General features: G+C 42.3%; 1 protein-coding gene across 3 annotated transcripts in view; it reads right to left on the bottom strand.

The window, feature by feature from the left end:
* CHD7 (chromodomain helicase DNA binding protein 7) overlaps positions 1-21,315 on the bottom strand; it is a 274,681-nt gene that overhangs the window by 20,064 nt on the left and 233,302 nt on the right. For all 3 annotated transcript variants that reach the window (XM_075549703.1, XM_075549705.1, XM_075549704.1), the window contains exons 16-23: positions 10,170-10,380; positions 9,447-9,642; positions 8,978-9,145; positions 8,563-8,742; positions 5,348-5,458; positions 5,053-5,258; positions 2,939-3,138; positions 2,444-2,603 (exon numbers count right to left, since the gene is read on the bottom strand). In XM_075549703.1, the coding sequence (XP_075405818.1) occupies positions 2,444-2,603; positions 2,939-3,138; positions 5,053-5,258; positions 5,348-5,458; positions 8,563-8,742; positions 8,978-9,145; positions 9,447-9,642; positions 10,170-10,380 (1,432 nt within the window). The remainder of the gene's footprint in view (positions 1-2,443; positions 2,604-2,938; positions 3,139-5,052; positions 5,259-5,347; positions 5,459-8,562; positions 8,743-8,977; positions 9,146-9,446; positions 9,643-10,169; positions 10,381-21,315) is intronic.

The following is a 21,315-nucleotide window of genomic DNA, read 5'->3' as shown; positions in this document are numbered from 1 at the left end:
TTACACGGCACATGGCACTTAAAACATCAAAATGATATGTACAGGCAGATCCACCAAAGAAACTACTATTAGGTTTGTTTGCTTCAAAAGAGGTCTTCTCAACATACTTTCACCCCACCCTGAAAGTCCCCTCCTGCCAACAAGGGTTCAGGATGGGTAACTGGGAGGGAAAAAAAAAAGTTTTTGTCAAGTATCCTAATGTACCGTATATACTCATATATAAGCCGAGTTTTTCAGCACACTTTTAATTAAGTTTTTGTCATAAAATTAAGTGACTCAGCTGATATTCGGGTCAGCTTATACTCAAGTATATACGGTACTTCTTGGTAAGTGAGCACTCTTGATCACTCATTTATTCTACACGTTAGAATTCTTTCTCTCATTAACTTTTAAAATAAACTGTACCTAACTTGACCTACACAAAGAAAATAGTAAAAGTGCCTGTCACCTTCATTTTTTCTTTGGGTAGAGAAGAGCATTTAAGACCAGCATCTGCTTGCTGATTAAAACAGGTAGCTCCAAAGGAAATCATCCTCAACCTTGGCCTGGATTCCTTTTCATTAACAACAAAATTGTCGTGATCCTAGTGGGATCACTCCTTTTCAGTAAAAGACCATTTTCTTCAGGTGGGATCTTAGGCATGTGTAAATTTTAATGAGCTAATTGTGAACTTCCCCTTTTACAGGAAAACAAAACCAAAAACCAGACCAATGCAACTGGGAACCTCAGATCTGTTGCGGGCAACCTTGGTTGACCCCCGAACCGATGTACAGACGAAGGCATTAAGCTGCTTCCACTCACGAACCCTCGGGGCTCCTTCAGCTTTGCCAGTTGTCCTACAAACCAGGGCGTTGCGGCCAGGACCCAACCTACAAGTTGTGCACTGTCTGAATTGTCCTGTCTCTTTTCACCTTAGACAACCTGCCATCTCTGTCTCTCAAAATCTTAATTTGTGAGGATACTGACCGGCTCGCTTCTTGAATGTCTCTCAATTTGTCTTATTTACTATTTTTCACAGTCACAAAAACATTCTCATGTTGCATCCTGGTAAGTCACGACAGGATCTATTAGAAAAGAGGATTGGGAATACTTGCTTTCTTCCTCATGAGGTGAGCTGCAATGTATTAACAGGTTCTTCTGAGACTGAGTGAGAGAGGCGAACAACTCTAGTGACCACTCACATACTAGTTAGGAAGGTCCCCCGTACAACTGGCCACTGCCAGGAGAATGGGAAATTTAAGCCACCCAGCAGCACGCTGAGACCCAAGGACAGAGCTATCTTTCCATACAGAACCAAGAGAAACATGGCTGCACCAGACGCATTTCATCCTTAGCCCAAATTCCGAATGCAGACATGCTGCCCACAAACGTAGATAAACCAACCACACTCTCTCTAAGAGCTGTGAGATAGCATTTGAGAGAAGTATGACGCCACAGCAGTAACGGACACGTTGCCGAAGTGCAAAAATAGCTCAGAAGATTCAAAAAGAAACTTGTCAGTGAAAAATCTAAGTATAGCAATCAAAGGTAGGCCCTAAAAAACCACCATGGCCCCTAAAAAGGTGATGGAAACGGCAAAGATTGCAACCAGGAAGTACCAGGCGTTTCCCGCATGCCACCTCCTGTCCTCCAAGGCTGGGTGGGAGTCCGAAGTGTAAGAGCTAAGGGATCATACAGGCCTAGTCCAGGGTTCAGATCTGGCTGAGAGCTTTTACTGATTGAGGATCTTAAGTAAGTTATTCAATATGAGTGTCCATTTTCTTAGCCATTAGGAGGGGCCACAAGGGTCCCGCTTTCCTCAGATAATTCAGACAGGAGGCCGATATGAAGTGCTCAGTCCGCTGCCGACATGTGTTCTGAGTTCCACTGCTGTACTTATTTATTTCCTGCCTTGTCTAATCCTGCAGGACAAGGATGCTAAATTTCACAGGAGCCGAGTACCTTGCACTAGACTGCAGAGAGAGAAGCAGCAGAGAAACTGACTGCACTGCCCCGGGGTGATGGGCACCGAGAAGCACGCAGTCCGAGTAAGGGAGCGAAGAGCGTGCACAGACACCAGTATGGCAGTAACCGAGGGCCAAGTAATGAACTGCATTCAGATATGTACGATCGCCTTCTAGAAACGAAGGTACGGAATATAATTCTAAGCTCAGAGAGGGGGAGAAAGGGCAGGATCTAGCAACTGAGATATTCTGATGCAAACAATACAAATGCACTCTCCCCCCTCCCTCCAGTACAGTCGGTGACAGCAGGATCATAGAAACCTAACTAACAATACTGGTCGGAAGTCTGTCATCTAAACGGGCGCCTTAAACTGATTGGGCAGCACGTTTCAATACGAAGCTAGCGGCGAGGGATTCTGATAGCTCCCATAGCGTAACTGGTTTTGTGTTTAAGGGACGACATTAGCTGCGGCGGGCGGGCGGGCGGGCGCTCTACGCACTTGTTGCAGTGGTGCGTCAGGTGCTTCTTATAGCTGTCCTCCTGGAAGAGCAGGTCAGGGTTGCAGCCGGCCAGCCAGTCGGCATGCTGCACCACCGGCTGCAGGCTCTGCGCTTTCACCTTCTTGCCCTTCCTTCCCCGAGGCACCGGAGCCGATAAGCCTGTAGCAGCGACAAGGAAAGCCTCTGACAATCCGATGCGCACTCAGTGCCAGTGCCAGACACTTCGTGTCAAAGACAAGGAGGTTCAGGGAACACGTACAGACGAAAACACTTTCTTAAACACCCCAAACCAAGTGTCGACCAGCTGATTCTGACTCACTGTGACCCCATATGTGCCAAAGTAGAAATGCTCGGTGGCTTTTCAATGGCTGGGTTTTCAGACGCGCGACGACTTCTTTACAAGTTGTCTCTGAGTGGACTTGAACCTCCACTTTTTCAGTTGGGAACCTCTAAGAACGAACTGTTTGCAGCTCCTCTTAGGAAGAAGCTCTTACCAGAATGATTGACCAAGGCTCGAGTCTGGCCATCAGCTGTCGGTGTGATCAGATCCCAGATGAAGCTTTTGATATTCTCATCCCCTCGATAGTGGTTGAGGCAATACACCAGGATGGTTCTGCATATGGTTTCTACATCTTGCTCAGTGAGTTGGCGTTTGTAGCGCCCGTGGGAAAGGATGTCTGTCCACCGTCCCCACCTGGAATGCAAACATGGAGCATGTAGAGTAGACGGCAGTCTTGAGTATATGCTCTGGGCTCTACTTTAGCAGTCAGGTATTGGGGTTGGAAAATTTTGGGTCAAAATTTCCAATATTTTTTACCAGGTAATAGGAAACCAATCAAGGGTACAAATATCTAAAAGTGGAGGAGCATAAAGCCACTGCTCATAACTATAGTAGGCAAATAACCACAAAAAATAATAAATCACAACTGCTTAACACACATTTTATAAGTAAGATGCAGCAACTTTGCAGACAGGAAATCAATCCAGGGACTGGAAGATTTAATACTGAACTCCACTATCATGGCTTGTGTATTTCAATGTTGATCAGCTACTTGCAATGAAAGGTGGCTCGAGGAAGGCGTGGCTACTTCAAAATCACTGATGCAATGGTGAGATTACGAATGCACCCATCCCTTCGAAGGGCTGCCATGATAATTAATGAATGATGATGAGAAGCTGTGCATTTTCTTTTGAAATCACGAGTGATAACTCAAAGCACACTTGCACACACACGAAAAGCATTCAGCCGGTTCTCGGTGCCCTGTGTGGAATGGGTGGAGTGAATACACAGCCGAAGCAAGTAATCTGTCTTGTGGTATCCTCACCAGTGCAAACAGACTGTGGCGTGGGTCCCTCTTTGAGGTGAGCGGACCCCCTAAGACGACCACTTGGGGTATGGTGGGAGAAGGCACACAGTCTTTGAACACTGCTTGCTCACATTACACTTGACTTAGGTAGACACAGCACGGAGCCCTCATCCTCAGCCCCTGCTAGGACCGTGAACAGTTTCTTGCCATACTGTTGCCCTTTCTGGTTTCAGACAGCTTTCAGTTCAAGTCACAAGTTATTTCCTTACCCCTCGGCAGTTAGTCCTATTGCTCTCACAGGCAGGAACGCTTTTCTCTCTAGCTGGCTAATTCACAGCACCCCTCATGGCACAAACTACATACTTGGAATTTGGAAAATTCCTTCTTTCGCCTCCTCATCTCAGAAGTGGGGAGGGCATATTGTGCTGTGTCTTAAAGGATGGACCACTTCTAGCTGTTATTCCTGCTGGCTCATTTGCCTGCCTGAGGCTGAGATGATATGGGCCTGTCTGGCTCGCAGAGGGGGTCTCCGGTGTTTCAGAGTATCCTTCATCATATACAGGGCAGGATGAAGGTACAAAAATATCGAAGAATGCCACAGGCGAGGGGGGCTGGCAGGAATGAGAGAAGGCTCTCCAGGGCTCACTGGCATGTGAATAATCAAATTCTGCATTTGGAGCACTGGGTTAACAACCGGAAGTAGCAAAGGGCCCAGCTATGGAGAGCCCTGCCCACCCTTACATGGATTCTGGGTCCTGAGAGACACGATGGGCCTCTGCTAGCCTTCATTTGTACCACAAACGGTCGCGGACCCAGCACTCACCAGGTGTCTGTGGCACTGTAGTCTACCCTGAGGGCAGTCAGAAAGTAGGGTTCTGTTTGACCTTAAGGAGCTGCTGACCTTTCACCCACAGAAGAGGCTGGCAAGTCAGAACTCACAGAACAGCATGGTGAGTGTCGGTGGACTCTGAGGTGCATGGAGAGGTCTGAGCTTAATCTCAAAGCTTGATTGTCATGCACAACTCCATTTGAATGATAAATAATCAATGAATATATCTGAATTTGACAATATTCTGTAAGCTATAAACCAGTACCCCTAACTTGATGTGACCTATTCAAATTCACAAGGCTCTGAATGACTCAGCGTAGCTTTATCAAATGGCCTCGCTGCCCCCCAAAAGCACTGGATGGCACTATCGGGAGTTGCCCAAATCAAAATACACATTTTTTTTTCTGTACCGAGTACAGATTCTTCCAGTTTCAGAAGTGAGATTGCATTTCACACAGTAGGTCCAACTTACCCATACACCAGCAGGCTCTTCTCAACTCTGAAGCACTCACTCCGTGCGTAGCCCTGTGACTTGTCCTGCGGGCGCCGTGGCTTCGTGCACGGCTTTTCCTCGGAATCACTCTCTAAGTCAGAAAACTCCATCAGCTCATCTTCTTTCACTGCACTGTACAGCCTAGTCTGCTTTCTCACTCGGGGGGTGTCAATGACCAGGTTGTTCTGAAACAAGAGCACACAAATGCGAACCACTTGAAAAAGTGAACTCTGGATGCTATCAGATGGGGGATTGAACGGGGCCTCTCACTCACCCTCCCGTTCAAGGCATCGATGTCCAATTCAGCCTTCTTCGCCCACTTTTGCCAGAAATTTGGATCATCCAGGGAAATATCTGTCCTATTGCCAGATGCAACAAAGCTGGCCTAGAGGGAAACAAATGTGCATTACTCTGAGGGCCAAGATCCAAAGCAGCTCTCACTATTGAGCCTCGGGTGGGCTCTTCCAGAGTGTGCCCACAGCCCTGGCAGATGAGACGGAGATGACAGACTACCACACTGGTATCTCACTGCCCAGGCATTGAGACAATTCGGAAATCAAGGACTGAATGCGGCGTGACAACAACAGGGAACAAAGGCACTCACAAATGCAACTGACACGGAGAGGAGGTGCCCTTGGCCTGCCCAGATGGTGGGAGAAGAAGAAAAAGCGCTACTGGTAAGAGGGAAGCCAAGACTCTGGAAGGTAATCACTGAACTACATTTTGAGATGCTCATAGACAGGCAAGCATGTAGACGCGTTTACAGTAGAGGGAAGAGCGAGTCCGAAAGCTTAATGAAGAAGTGCTGACGTCTCACAGGGCAGTCAGTCCCGAGGACGCGTGCAAGTGGGAGCACAACTCAAGACAGGGAGGCAAAAGCCATACCAAGAAGGGCTGGCATGCTGAGCGACCAGTTTCAACTCTATCCTGAGGCAGCAGCCGGGTATTTGAAGAGAGCCTCAGATGGACATAATCGCACCCAGAGTCGTATCACACGAGAGCATGGATCTCGGAAGACGGAGAGTGGCAGAGAGTAGAAAAACCACTCTAATAGCTTATATATCACATGACAGAGACCAAAAATAGTGACAGCAAAACAGAAAAGGAGGTACGATAGAAATAGATATAACGTGTATATATGTATGTGTGTGTGTGTATATATATATATTAAGGTTATAATAGAATGTGGGTGGATGTGAAGTATGGACGAGAGGGAAGGAGCTGGGAAAGCCTCAGAGCCTCCCCTTTGGCATCAGAACAGCGCTACTTGGGTGAATAAGCCGAGCTTTTCAGCACATTTTTAATGCAGTCTTTGTGGTAAAATTAGATGCCTTGGCTGATATTCGGGTTGGCTTATACTTGAGTATATATGGCATTTAAAGGATGCGGGGGGCAGATATAATCAATTTGCTTTTACAGATATTAAAGCTGAAGTATCTGAGAAGATTGGGGAAAAACCTGAGAGAGCTTGAGAAGAAGTGAGGCACATGTTAAGTCACAGAGCCCAGAGAAGGACCTGCCAAAGGTGGAATGGCTGGGAAAACTGGATGCCATGCTCAAAATGAAGGAGGTGGATCCCTGCCTCACACCATGCACAAAAATTAACTACAAAAAGATCACAGGTCTAAATGTTAAAGCAAAAACTCTAAGTCTCTTAGCAGAAAAAAGTAAGTATGTCTTTAATCTTTTGTTAGGCCATTTCTTAGAAAAAACATAAAAAGGTAAATAAAATTTTTTTTAATGGATACATTTAATTGCATCAAAAGTAAATACCATTAATAACAGTTTAGGAAAAAACAACAGGAAATCTTGTTATCTGATACAGGACTTATATGCAGAATTTGAATAGACGTTTCTCTGAAGAGGATATACAAGTAAATGGTCAGTAAGCGCATGGAAAGAGGTTCACAAGTATGTTATCAGAGAAATGCACATCGAAATCAGAATGGAATACTACACTGGGCTGGCAATAAAAAATTTTGGAGAAGATATATAAAACTCTCATCCATAACTGCTAGGAATGGAAACTGATACTGTCAATTAAAACAATCTGGAAGTTCTTTAGAAGGTTAAACAGGAATAACCTAACAATTCTACTCCTACATATACAACCACAGAAAAAGAAACATGTCCACACAAAAACTCATGCATGTTTCTCATATCACTGTTCATAAAGATCAAAAAGTAGAACTGACACAACATCCATTATCAACTAGCAAATATGATATGCCTACAATGGAATATTATTCAGCCATAAAAAGGAATGAATTCCTGATCTATGTTACAATATGGATGCGCCTCAAAAACATTATGCTAAGTGAACAAGGACAAACAAAATACCATGTACTGTAAGAGTTCAGTGACATAAAATGTCCAGAATAGGCAACATGCAAATCTGGACAGGTAGAAATTGAAGGTGAAGCCCTGGTGAGACAATGACCAGGCACTCAGTTTCTAACTGCAAGATCAATGATATGAATCCAACAACTGTTCTGCTGGAGAAAAGACCTGGTGAGATATGTATGAAGGCTACAGCCTAAATACTACAGAGCAGTTTACTATGTCGCATGGGTCATACGGGTTGGAATCAACTGGGCAGTACTTAGTAGCAATAAGGCTGGGCATGGGGCAGGAGAGTAGATGGAGATTGCTAATGGGCGTGATAGATTTTTTTAATGAGATAATAGAAATATATTCTGAACATATTAAAATCCAATGAATTAGATACTTAAAACAGGTGAATTCAATGGTATGTAGAGTGTGTGCAATGAGGGATGTGTAGATAAAGCCCTTGACAGGTTCCCAGGTGGAACCACAGGGCGTGGTGGTGACCTTCCCTGGACAGTGGTGATGGGGAGGAGTTCAAGCTGGAAGTAAATTAAGCTGACAGAAGCAGCAGAGACAGCTGGTGTCAATTTGGTCTGTGTGGATCTCAGCGTGAAAAAAAGAGTTGTGGAGTTGCAATGAGAGGGAAAAACAGATCAAAGTTTGCATAAAGGTTGAAGTGACTTGGTTAACTTTTTAAGCCGCTTCAGAACTTAGGATTTTAGGAGTCAATGAAAATGAAGATGATGGGTCAGAATCTCGGAAGAAGTGATCTCAAAGACAAGGAGAAAGGATGGGGCCAGGTGCACAGGTGGGGAGTTGGCCAAGGAGGTTGGAAGCATCTGTGAGGGCAGTGGATTGAGAGCGAGCACATGACACTAGGATCACAGGAGAGAAACCAGAACACAAAGTGTGCTCTCGTGCTGGGGATTCCACAGGGAGTGCTTAATTAACTTAACAATTTCCAACGTAATTGTGCGTAGCACGTGAGCACTTTACTAGGTGCTTTTGCACAACTTCTGTGTCAGAAAGATGTGGGGCTTCCATGAATATCACAGCCTTGGAAATCCTATGGACAGATCTGCTCTGTCCTACATGGTTGCGGCTGTGCCTCAAAATTGACTCGACCACGTGGGCTAGGATGCTACATAAACTCTACTCAACCTTAGCAAACGTGGAGCCTTTTCCTTCCGACTCAATAGTGATAGTGTGGGTTCGCCTTAAGAGGATCTGATCTATGTCTTCTTCGCAGAACTTAGACCCCTCATCCTCCTCATCCATAAGTGCACCGTAGGCCCCTTTACGCAGAAGATCCTCTATTTCCTTCTTGGAAAGCTGCTGCACCTGTTTCAAACATCCAAAGTCATTCAGAATTTAATAACCCTTTATAGGCTAAACAGAAAATGCTTCAATTTGTCCCAAGGGAGTAAACATGAACTATAAAAAGGGAAAAATGTGCCAAAATATGCACTTAAAATATTAGAAGTCTAAACCATAGGATGATGAATAATTTCTTAATATTAGCTAAATAAAGTCAGGAGTCAGGACAAATGAATGGTTTGGGAGTGCTTTGTTTTACCCCATTGGTGGCATTTTCTCTTCCACTCATAGACTGCAGCACAGCTTTATCCAGACCAAGTTTCAAACTAGCCTTGTCGAACATTTCTCTTTCATAAGAATTCCGTGTAATCAGCCTGTAGATTTTCACAGATTTGCTCTGTCCTATTCTATGACATCTAGCCTGAGCCTAGAAAGAAAAGGAAATTAATGGCTATCACAGGGGGGCGGGGGGGAGAAGGCCTGTCGGTTATAGAAAAATAAGTTTCAGTAACAGAGGCACAGTTTAGAGTGCTAATATACTAATACATTAGATTTTACATTATTAATAAATTGATCGCTAGTTGGATCATTTGCCACAAAACGACACTGCCTACGGATCGCACAACTGTAACCGATGGATTTGGCCTGGGAGTCTCTGTCGCAGTAAAATGATTTTAAAAAAAAAGGGAAAAAGAAAAAGCATCAGCAAGATTTTCTTGCATGTTTACCTGGAGGTCATTTTGAGGATTCCAGTCCGAATCAAAGATGATGCAGGTATCAGCAGCAGTAAGATTAATGCCTAACCCTCCTGCCCTTGTACACAGGAGGAAAACGAACCTATCAGAATCAGGCTTAGAGAATCTGTCGATAGCTGCCTGGCGCAAGTTGCCTCTGACTCGGCCATCAATTCTTTCGTATGGGTACCTAAAAAATATCAGTGTTAACAAGGGAGCCTGGTAAACAACCACACCAGACTTATTACCTCTTTGTGTTTTAAACGGGTATTACAATATACATTCTTGGCTACATACTACCCGAATTACAGCACTCAGGAGAAATCTTCTCAGAGTAAATATAATTTGTCATCGTTTTGCAAACACTTGAGCAAAATGCCCCCAAAATCAAATTTTATTTCACCTTCCTCTCTAGGGGAAAATATCTACATTCTAAAAATAAATGGCAACCTCAACAGTAAAATAACAACTTCAAGCTTAAAGATTTCTTCTCTCCTAGTCAAAGGAAAGCACTGGGGAAAAGACAGTTCATGATAAGTGTCCCAAGTCCTCCTGCAATCACGATACAAAATTTGTCATGCGCATCTATGGCTTTGAGAAAAAGTGGCAAATTTCCCTCCATGCCGCTCTCGCCCCGTTATGTCACTTTGAGGTGAACTATGCAGAGCCCCGTTAGAGTACATTTCTTATTTCCTCTTCATGACACAGTACCCTTACCGTCTCTGAATGAGGTAGTCTTCCAGGATGTCCAAGCAGCGCACCATCTGGGAAAAGATAAGCACCCTGTGGCCACCAGCCTTCAGTTTTGGCAGCAGCTTGTCAATCAGCACGAGCTTGCCAGCAGCCTGGATCATTGCCTGGAGCTGAAAATCTGGAGACTCGGCATTGTGTGTTTCTTTAAACTCTTCCAAAATTTTCTCTTCAGCACCTGCAGGGATTGGACAGCACAAGTGAATACTGTAAAAGGTTTTTATTACTAAAAACAATGAGCTGGCTTTTACACCACAACAAGCCAGGGGAACCTGAACACCACCCGGGTGTTTACGAACAAGGACCAGTCTATTTATTCAAAGTTAAGTCTACACAAAACCATAAAAGCACAAAGGGGACCAAAGCTTTAAGCATACCACATTTAGTTAGGCCTTAGGGGGAAACCCACATTTTCCAACAAACAAATGTTTACTATCTGTAGTAAGTGAATTTCAACAACAGACTGTCAAGCCAGAAGTACAGAAACAAGCCAGGGGCCAGAACGTTTGAAACTTAAATTGTTAAAGAAATGAAGACATGCTTGCTCACTGAATAAAAACACAAACAACCAAATCTGTTCTGCAACTCTGACCAAGAGAATGTAAGGGCATGGATTTGGGTAAAGAACTGCATATTAATATGGCCAAAAAGAGCGAGACAAAAGGCAGTTCGTTTTTCAGAATATTTAGGGATTTTTGTAGAGACACAGGCTCATATCTATTGTCCTCTCGAATCTAGCCCTCCATCTGTTTCCATTCGACAGTTTCTTAAAATAAAAAAAAGATCTCGATTTATCCAAAGCTTAAAACAAAATAACAAGTGTTTCATAGGCGACATCTACCATCAGCCCTCTGGTTCTCATGGCCCATGTGCACTGCTGCGTGGTGTTGTAGCACAGAAAACCTTGGAGGGAATAACATTTCCTGGGAGTGAAGCCCTGACCCTGGCCCAGAACTCATGCTAATTCAGGAAATGGCAAGCTAAGCTTCCTTTAACTGCTGCGGTGGCGTAACTAGAATTAGGTGGCACTGGGCACTGCACTGGCCTCGCCCACTCACGGGTAATCAGCTCAGATTTGCTAATCTCAGCTTCTCTCCTGAAGGATCCCGGAGGATACACAAACCTACTCTTTAGAAAGCTTAAACAAATGCATCTACTGTGTCATCTCTCAGCCTTTATTCGTGCCAGAATCTTTAAACTATTCTCCTAGCACTGACTTTGAACTTGTAAGCGATGCACACAAATAATTTGAATGCCTGAACCACAAAAAGGTTTCCAAGGTGAGGTGCAGGTTACAAGCCACAGGGAAGAGCTTTTGCACAAAGCAGAAGAGGCAACCAAAATATAAACTTCTCTGGATTTTGCGTACTTTAACTTACCACGTGGTCATATGGAGAAATTCACCTTTTAAATTATTAATCAGAAATCTTACTGAGGACAGATCAGTGCCACTGGGCATCACCACTAAAGCACGACAACCTTCGCCCTGGCTGGCAAAGGTCACCTCAGTGAGGGCTTCCATCCCACACCAGCAAAAGGGGCTTATGTTAAATCCTTATCCACATAAAAACGCGAAAAACATCAAGTAATAGTATTATCAAAATGATCTGAATAAAGAGCTTTATTTTTCAAAACATGAATTTTAGAAATTCCAGTTCTAAATTTGAGACCAAAAGATCCTGGAGAAATAAAATATACAGATTTAAATTGGTATATTTGATCAGGTGTTTTTTTAAGCTAAACTGTTTGTAGCTGTGCAATAGATTTTGCTTTTCTGATATTTTGGGTATGTGACTAAATGGACTTTTTATAATCAAAATAAGTGCCTTAAAAATAACCTAATAGCTAATGGAATTTTTCAATAAAATAATCACTTTAAAAAAATCAAACATATTTGAACTATTTTAGTTAAAACATTTATTTAAAATAATTTTTAAAATGAAATTTACTTTTAATAAATTTATTTCAGTCATAAAAATAACTTTACTGCCTTTTTAATACTATCAATAATTTCTTCTAACGCAGGGGTTGTCAACCTGTGGGTTGTGACCCTTTTGGGGATCAAACAACCCTTTCACAGGAGTCCCCTGATTCATAACAGTAGCAAAATTACAGTTATGAAGTAGCAACAAAAATATGGTTGGGGGGGCTCACCACAACATGAGAGACTGCATTAGAAGGTCGTGGCATTAGGAAAGTTAAGAACAGGGTTCTAAAGAATATTAAAAAAAAAAGAAAGAAAGAAAAGCAACCTTTCTAAATAACAAAGGAAGCTATTGCTGAATTAATCAATTTAGGTGTATAATATAAAATTAGGTTTATAAAGTAGCCGTTTGTGTCATTTAAAGTATGTGCATCACACATGTTCCTATATTGTCATCTGAGCACTGCATATTTATTGTAGCTAGACTGATATTTATTGTAGCTGGACTGAACAACAGCATGTAGTGGGGAAGGTGGGGAAGGCGACAATTTTCACCACACAAATATCAGTGAGCAGATGAACTGGAAATAGGTTACAAACATAAAATGCTTTCTGTTTGGCTATGTCCTAGAATCAGAGAACTACTAGTAGTACTATGTTAAAAGGTCTATGTGTCTGAGTGTGTGAACACACAGATGTGTATCAAAAACAACTTGAAACAAACAAAAAAAACTTGAAATAGTAGGCAATCACTTAGAGCCTGGAATTTTTTCAGTCTCATAATTGGTTACTCTCAGGTCAATAATTACAATGTTATCTGGCTATGTTAACCACAAACAAGGAAATTTTTCTTCTTAAAGAACATTAGCGGGAGGGAGGGATAAAAATGAGGAGCTGATACCAACGGCTCAAGTAGAAAACAGATGTTTTGAGAATGATGATGGCAACATATGTACAAATGTGCTTGGCACAATGGATGGATGTATGGATTGTGATAAGAGTTGTATGAGCCCCCAATAAAATGATTAGATAAAAACCATTAAAAAAAGAACATTAGCAAAAAAAGTTACTATTATTTTTTACTGAAATCCTTTCAATCATATAAACTAATTCTTTTTTTAAGTTTTATTGGCACTTCATCCACATATCATACAATTCAGTATTTCAAGCATATCAAGAAGTGTTGTACAGTCATTTCCACAATCAACTTCAGAACATTTTCTTCTTCCTTATAGTCATTGTTAATTTGCGCATTTTTTAAAATTGTGGCAAAAATATCCACAATAAAACCTTCTTCAATTCAACCACTTCTACATGTATAATAAAAACCACTGATTATACTTTTCATGTGTACAGCCATTACTGACATCCTTTTCCAAATTATTTCCATCACCATCAACATCAACTCAATGCCTCCTAAGCAAAAATCCTTCCTCCTTCACCCATGGTAGTAGCCATAGGCCAAGTTTGGTTTCTTTTTTAGTAGTTTTCTTGATATAATATTCACATATCAAATACTTCTATAGTTAAGTCGCTTTAAAAAAAACTATATACAGCATCACAATCAGTTTTAATGCGCCATTCCACATTTACTGTTTGTTCCCCAATTCTGCCCAGACCACTTCCCTTCACTCAGCCCCTGTTCCCAATAAACCATTCCATTGTCTCCATGCAATCCCTCCTTCTGTGTTTCAAAAACTAGGAAACCTAACAGCAACAATAAAAAACAAAGCAGAAAGAAAATAATGATGGTATAAGGATAAACATTAAAAATAAAAAATAGACCATCAACAATATTTTAAAAACTAGAGAAGAATATTTATGTCATGGAACAAGTGGAAAATATTTGAGCCGAGCAAATTCAGGTTAGGTCGGGGGTGGGGTGGTGGTGGTGCCAACTGACCAAGTATCATATTATACAGTGGTTCCATCCACCACCATCAAGTTTACAATAATCTCTCTTATAGTAAAGCTGTATGGGTCCCTTGCCTTTGGACAGAGGGGGTCTACCAGAGACTTAACCTGACGAGCTACTCTGCAGATGGACTTTAGGCTCCCACTGGTCTCCATTACCGACAAATCGAGTGTTCACAATTTGGGTATATCACAATTTAGACTCTGATATTTTCCGCTTCATCATATTTAGAATATGTCATCATCATCTTTGAATCACATAGGCTGGTGTCCTTCTTTGATGTGAACTTGGCTGATGCCTCACTTAGATGGCTGCAGTCTTGGTTTTTTTTTTGCCATCCATCCGTTACTATGATAAATGTGACAACTTGGCTAAAGGATTATCAATGGTTTGACATTCGAGGACTCCCTTCGTAATGTGATTTAACGTCATGTAAGAAATTCCATGATGGGCTTTGCTATAAGCCAAACAGTTCTATCTCGGAGGTGTGGCTTACATGATAGTCAGAAAGATGCTGTGGAGCACTTCCTTTCCAACTGGCCTGGGTCCTTGTTAGAGCAATCTCTAATTCTTCAGCCAACCATACTGCCTGTTCACCTTAGGGGCAATGAGAGCTTGCCACTTTGGATTGGTTCAACTGCCAACCACCTGCCTCATCTGCTGACACCAGCCTATAGTTTTCCTGCTTCAGGAAACGCCTCAAACTTAACATTTGATCCACAGACTTGAAGTGGACTGGACTTCCCTACTCCTAAAATTGCACGGCAGTCATTTTTCTAATAAACGTCTCTTTTTTATACTTATGAAGCATCATTGATTTTGCTTATAACATATTTGGTAGCAGGAGTACCAGAGAAACAAAATCGTAAAGGTGAGTTCTCTAAATTGCTTCTCAAGTCAGATTAGGCTTAAAAACAGAACAGAGAAACCCACAACTTCATTGCCTTCAAGTTGATGCCAACTCATAGCAATCCTATAGGACAGGATAGAATTGCCCTAGTGAGTTTCCTCGTCTTCCTTCCACTAAATGCCAGTCAGTTTTGAACTACTGACCTTACAGTCAGCAGGCTAATGCAAAACTACTACACCACAAGGGAACTCATAACTCTGCTTCTACCTCTGTGTTAAAAGAGCCCAGGGGGTGCAGTGGTTACATGTTAGGCTGCGACCTACATGATCAGCAAATCAGAACAATCAGCAGTTCCAAGAAAGACTGGGCTTGCTAGTCCCATAAATACGTAGTCTTGGAAAGCCACATGGGAATCATTAGGAGCTAGAATTGATTTGATGACAGCAGGTGCGCTACCTCTGTTAGTATGGCTGAGTCTGCCAGCGCTACTAGAGGGTCCTGCTAACCCAGGACGTGAGGTGGTAATGTTAACACTCAAAATAATACCACCAGCAGATGAAATGTTGGTGAGAAGTAAGGCTCTGAATGATCGTGTCTGGTATTTTTCAACTGCTGAACCAGGATGGAAAATATAAGGAAGCTGCCTTGTTTATACTACTTGCAATAGACAAATGACTTAAAAAAAGAGAGAGAGAGAGAGAGAAAGAGTGAGTTCAGGGCTTTGGAGGTACAAGCCCAGCATAATACCTCAAGGTTGCCACTTGCACGATGAAAGAAAAATCAGCTGATATTGCCGAGACCAACCCACTCTCTTGTAAGAATTCTGAATAACAAGTACAAGTGAGTTCCTAGATTCCACTAAGCCTCTCCAGCACCAACACCAGCACCTCCTCCTCATCTGAAGAGGTTACCATTGTCCCCAACATCTATACTTTAGACTAGCCCCATGCCTGCTGAAATGCCACCTGGGGCCATATCTGGAGCACTGCTTGAAGCAAATGACTTACTAGATATTGCTGCCAGTTCCCAGGAAACACCTTCACCACTCATTCTTGCTTCTAGACCTCTAACTAAATATACAGTGAGTTCCCAAAAGTGAACTACAGATGATGACTCAAGAAGAGGACCATTATACCCATAGAGAATTGCTTCAGGTTTCTCTCTGCACATGTCTATATGTGGGAATGGTTCTTAAAAGGGTAGGATCACGTTACAAGGAACAACGTGTTGGATCAGTCAGTTTGTTGATGAGAGGCCCACTAAGCAGTTTCTTTATTCAGCGCTTATGCTTGAGAGGTTCGGAGAGAGTTTGACGCTTTCTTTGGTTGGTGTGCTGAAGCATGGATGACAGCCTGCTGTTGTGGTCAGCGGGCATCCAATGGGGCCAACTCACAGCAATGCTACATACGACAGAAGGTCCTATGCCATCCTCGCCATGGTTGTCATGTTTCACCTCTCACTGTAACCACTGTGTCAACTCATCTTTTAGGAGGGCTTCCCTCCACGTTGTAAAGCCTGGTGTCTTTACCAAGGGCTATATGTGAGCTAAGTACTGCCATGTTTGTTTCTAAGTAGCATTCTGGTTGAACTTCTTCGAAGACAGATTTGTGTGTTCTTTGGGAAGTCTGCGGAACTTTCAATATTCTTGGCAATGGAAAATACCATGGCTTGGGTTGGGTACCCCTTAGTCCTCAAAGTACCATCCTTGCCTTTCAACACAGTGCAGCAGGTTTACCTAATGCAACTCTTGGCCGTTACTTTCATGAGCAGATTGTGGATCCAAATTTTTTAAAATCTTTGACAACTTCAATCTTTTCTCCACTAATGATGATGGACCTATTGGTCCAGTTGTGAGGATTTTGGTTCTCTTCACAGAGTTGTAATTCACATGGAAGCTTGAGTCCTCACTTTGAACAAGCAAGGTTGTGTCAACTGCATATCACAAGTTGTTAAGAAGCGTTCTTCTGATTCTGATGCAGCCTCATTAATCTAGCACAGTGTCTATGATTATGTGCTCAGCATACGGAATGAGGACGTGTGGTTCGAGGACAGAAGCTTGCCGCATACCATTCTTAATTTTAAACCATACGCGGCTCCCTTGGTCTGGTTAAACAGCTGCCTTTGAAGTCATGTGCTGTGTCTGCATGACCGCGATTAAGTGTCTGGGTTTCCCATTCTTCTTAAGGCCGTCTCTAGTGTGTTATGGTCCACATACTCGAGTGCCAGGGCACAGTCAATGAAACACAAGGAAACATCTTCCCGGTATTTTCGGTTTCAGTCAAAACCCACTTGACATCAGCAATGATATCCCTTTTCTACGTCCTCTTCTGATTCTGGCTTGAATTTCTGGCAGCTCCCTGTCAATCAACTGCTGCAACCGCTGTTTGATAACCCTCAGCAAAAACTTACTTGCATGTGATGTCAAAGATACTGGTCTATAATTGGCACATTCTACTGGGCCACCTTTCTTAGGAATGGGCACATTTGGATCTCTTCCAGTCAGTTGGCTAAACAGCTTATCTTTAAAGTTTCTTGGCTTAGATAAGTGAGTGCTTCCAGTGCTTCCTCAGCTTGTTGAAACATCTCAATGGGTACCCCACCAATTCCTGGAGGCTTATTTTTGGCGGATGCCTTTGGTGCAAATTGGTCTTCTTCCTTTGGTAACACTGGTTCTTGATCACATACTACCTCTTGAAATGACTGAATGTCAACTAGTTATTTTTGGTACCGTGACTGTATTCTTTCCATCTTTTTTGGGTGGTTCCTGCATTCTTCAGTATTTGCCTATAGAATCTTTCAATACTGTAAGCAGAGGCTTGAATTTTTTCTTTAGTTCTTTCAATTTAAGTTATACAGAGCATGTTCTTTTTGTTTTCCAACGCTAGGTCTTTTTACACTTCATTGTAATATTTTACTTTGTGTTTCTGAGCTGCCCTTTGAAATTCTCTGTTCAGCTCTTTTACTTCATCATTTCTTGTCTTAGCTGTTTTATGACTGGAAGCAAGTTTCAGAGTCTCTTCTGACATCTACTTTAACTTTTTCTTTTATTTTTCACGAACTTTTGCTGTCTTCATGTATGTTGTTTGTTTTTTTTCTTAATAATCATTTCTACTTTATTTTAAATCGTTTTATTAGGGGCTCATACAACGCTTATCACAATCCATACGTATATCCATTGTGTCAAGCACATTTATATATTTGTTGCCATCATCATTCTCAGAATATGTGCTTTCTATGTATGATGTTCTTAATGTTCTCCCACACCTCATCAGGTTTCAGTCCTCACAGTTCAATGCCTCACATCTGTTCTTCAGATATTCTTGAAATTCAGGTAGGATAGACTCAAGGTTGTACTTGTTTATTCAGCTTCAATCTGACCTTACACATGAGCAACTGATGATCTGTTTCACAGACAGCCCCTGGCCTCATTTTAGCTGCTGATATGAAGCTTCTCCATCTTCTCTTCCAACAGATGCAGTAGATTATATTTCTGTGGATTCTGGAGAAGTCCCTGTGTGTAGTCATTCTAAATTGACTTAGAAACCCTTATACAGAACTGAAATCATCAATAAGCATTTAGAATATAGAAAAATCTATTTGCTCTTTCCAGGTGATGGAAGTCAACTTGCACTTGCATACAAACAAGGGTCCCTAATGGGGGAGTGGGTGATGAGTTAAGCTGCTAACTCCACGGTCACCAATTTGAACCACCAGCTGCTCCAAGAGAGAAAGATGAGGCTTTCTGCTCCAGGAAAGACTCACAGCCTTGGAAACCCAACGGAGCAGTTCTGTTCTGTCCATAGAATGGGTTTGAGTCAGAAAGGACTTGACGGCTGGGAGTGAGTTGCTGCTCAACACAAATTCTCATCAATCATCTACCTGTATCTTGTGCACAGGGCCCATCTTCCAAATGTTTTATGGAAGAGAAGTTAGGTCGCTGTTCTCTGAAGTCTTTAGCTAACTTGTGTTGTACTCTTAGTTCATGTGGGTCTAGCTCAGGGGTCCTCAAACTTTTTAAACAGGGGGCCAGTTCACTGTCCCTCAGACCATTGAAGGGCCAGACTATAGTTTAAAAAGTAAAACTATGAACAAATTCCTAGGCATACTGCACATATCTTATTTTGAAGTAAAAAACCAAAATGGGCAAAAGCACCTGGCGGGCCGGATAAGTGTCCTCAGTGGGCCACATGTCGTTTGAGGACCTGTGGTCTAGATAGTACATTCTTACTGCAGTCAACAGGAATCCACTTGTGAGTATTAATTAATTTAACATCATTAATATAATTATCATTGGGAGGCTTCACAACATTTTGTTATTGATACTAAACTTTACTAATGAATTAGAATGTTATACAAAAAATATTCTGTTACATATCACAGTGTGTGCTAACCTTTTAATAGAGTGGCACAGCCAGAAAGTAATAAATATTTGTGCGTCACAGTTGTGTAACAAGAGATGGTTGGCTGGTACAAAGAGTTAATGGTCTCAGCTGCTAATGAAAAAGTTGGAAGTTCAAGGCTTTTCTGCTCCCCCCAAAATCTCATAAAAAACTCTGTGCAACATAGTTCTATTCTGACACAGATAGGGTGCCCAAAAGTTGTAGAAGTACATATGTATAATTATCATTTTTGTTGTTGAAAAAAGATATTTGCAATGAAAAAGTCAATGGTCTTGCAAATTTCTATCATGCAATGGCCTACAATAGGTCAAGCTGAAGTACAAACCTACCTTGATAAACTATAGATGATACCAAAAGTCTTAGGGAAATTGGTGTGTCAGATTGAATTTATCAGAATAGACCCATATATGAAGTGACCTAAGGACACACCTTTGACTATAACCATAAAGAAAAACATTTACAGGGAGTCCACGCATGTCTGAAAGCTGCTGTGATCAATATTCCTTGAACTCTGTTAAGGGGAAGAATTCTAGATCAAGTGAACTTAAGGGTAACTTGAATGAACAGGATAGAATCACGACCTATAACACCTTGATTGAAGAAAAGGCCAGGTTCCTTGAAGGAAGGACCCCCCCACACCAACATTATTAGTCTTCTTCCCAGTCGCCCCAAAAGAGATCTGAAGCCTTTTACAAAAGTGACTCTTCCTTGGGGAAAAGGGTAATTGAACTTTTCAGGGATTATTGGACATTGGCTCTGAATTGACACTACCTCCCGGAAACCCAAAGCTATTGGAGGGGCCATCATTCAGAGTGGGAGAAGATGGGGGTCATTAATTCACTCTTAGCTTAGGTTCATCTCGCAGTGCATCTAATGGATCCCTACTCCCAACCTGCAGTAGTCTCCCCAGTCCCAGAAAGCATAGGTAGAATAGCCACACTCAACAATTGGCACAATTCTCATATTGGATCCCTGAAATACAGAATAAGGGCTATTATAAGATAGCAGAGTCCAAATGAAAGTCATTAAAACTACCCTGGCCGAATCCAGAGTGGATGATACCTTCAGGACCAAGGGTGTGAGGGACGATGCTGGGAGAGTGGAGGGTGAGTGGGTTGGAAAGGGGGAACTGATTGCAGGGATCCGCGTGTGACCTCTTCCCTGGGGGAGGGACAGCAGGGGGGGGGAAGGGAGACTCCGGATAGGGCAAGATATGACAAAACAACGATGTATAAATTACCAGGGGCATATGAGGGGGGGGGGGAATGGGGAGGGAGGGGGGGAAAAAAAAGAGGACCTGATGCAGGGGGCTTGGGAGGAGAGCAAATGCCTTGAGAATGATTGGGGCAGGGAATGTATGGATGTGCTTTATACAATTGATGTATGTATATGTATGGATTGTGATAGGAGTTGTATGAGTCCCTAATAAAATGTAAAAGAAGAAAAGAGAAAAAAATGATTAGGGCAAAGACTGTACAGATGTGCTTTATACAATTGATGTATGTATATGCATGAACTGTGAGGATAATTGTATGAGCCCCAATAAATTGTTAAAAAAAAAAAAAAAAAAAACTACCCTGGCCTAGAAAAATAGTACGGCAAGAAAGCATTATCACACCCACAGAGAGATTGCAGATGTTGGGGAGAGCTCGCTTCTTGCTGGCCAGGATCCCACACCTGAGGAGTTGATTTCTGGTTCTTGGCCAGCGTGTGGTTTTCCTGCTTCCGCTTCCTGCTTCATAGTCCATTTGCTCCAATAGGTTCAAGTTCAAGAAGAGCCTGCAGTTTAACGTCTGACTCAAAATACATACTTGAATGAGATTAGACTTACCCACCCCTACAGCTGAGTGAGCTATTTTCATTGATATAAATGTCCTTTTCTCAAAATCAATGTAAGAATCACTAGTTTTTGGTTTTCTAGAGAAACCAGCCAACACAATTATAGTCTCTCATCCCCAATAAGAACAACAACACTTAGTCAATCCCTAATCGTCAGTGGTGTTAAGCTAGTTTTCACCACCTTT

This window comes from Tenrec ecaudatus, chromosome 5, assembly GCF_050624435.1.
Source record: "Tenrec ecaudatus isolate mTenEca1 chromosome 5, mTenEca1.hap1, whole genome shotgun sequence".
Lineage (NCBI taxonomy): Eukaryota > Metazoa > Chordata > Mammalia > Afrosoricida > Tenrecidae > Tenrec > Tenrec ecaudatus.
Note: the sequence above shows the minus strand (reverse complement) of the source record. Positions and strands in the feature narration are given on the sequence as shown.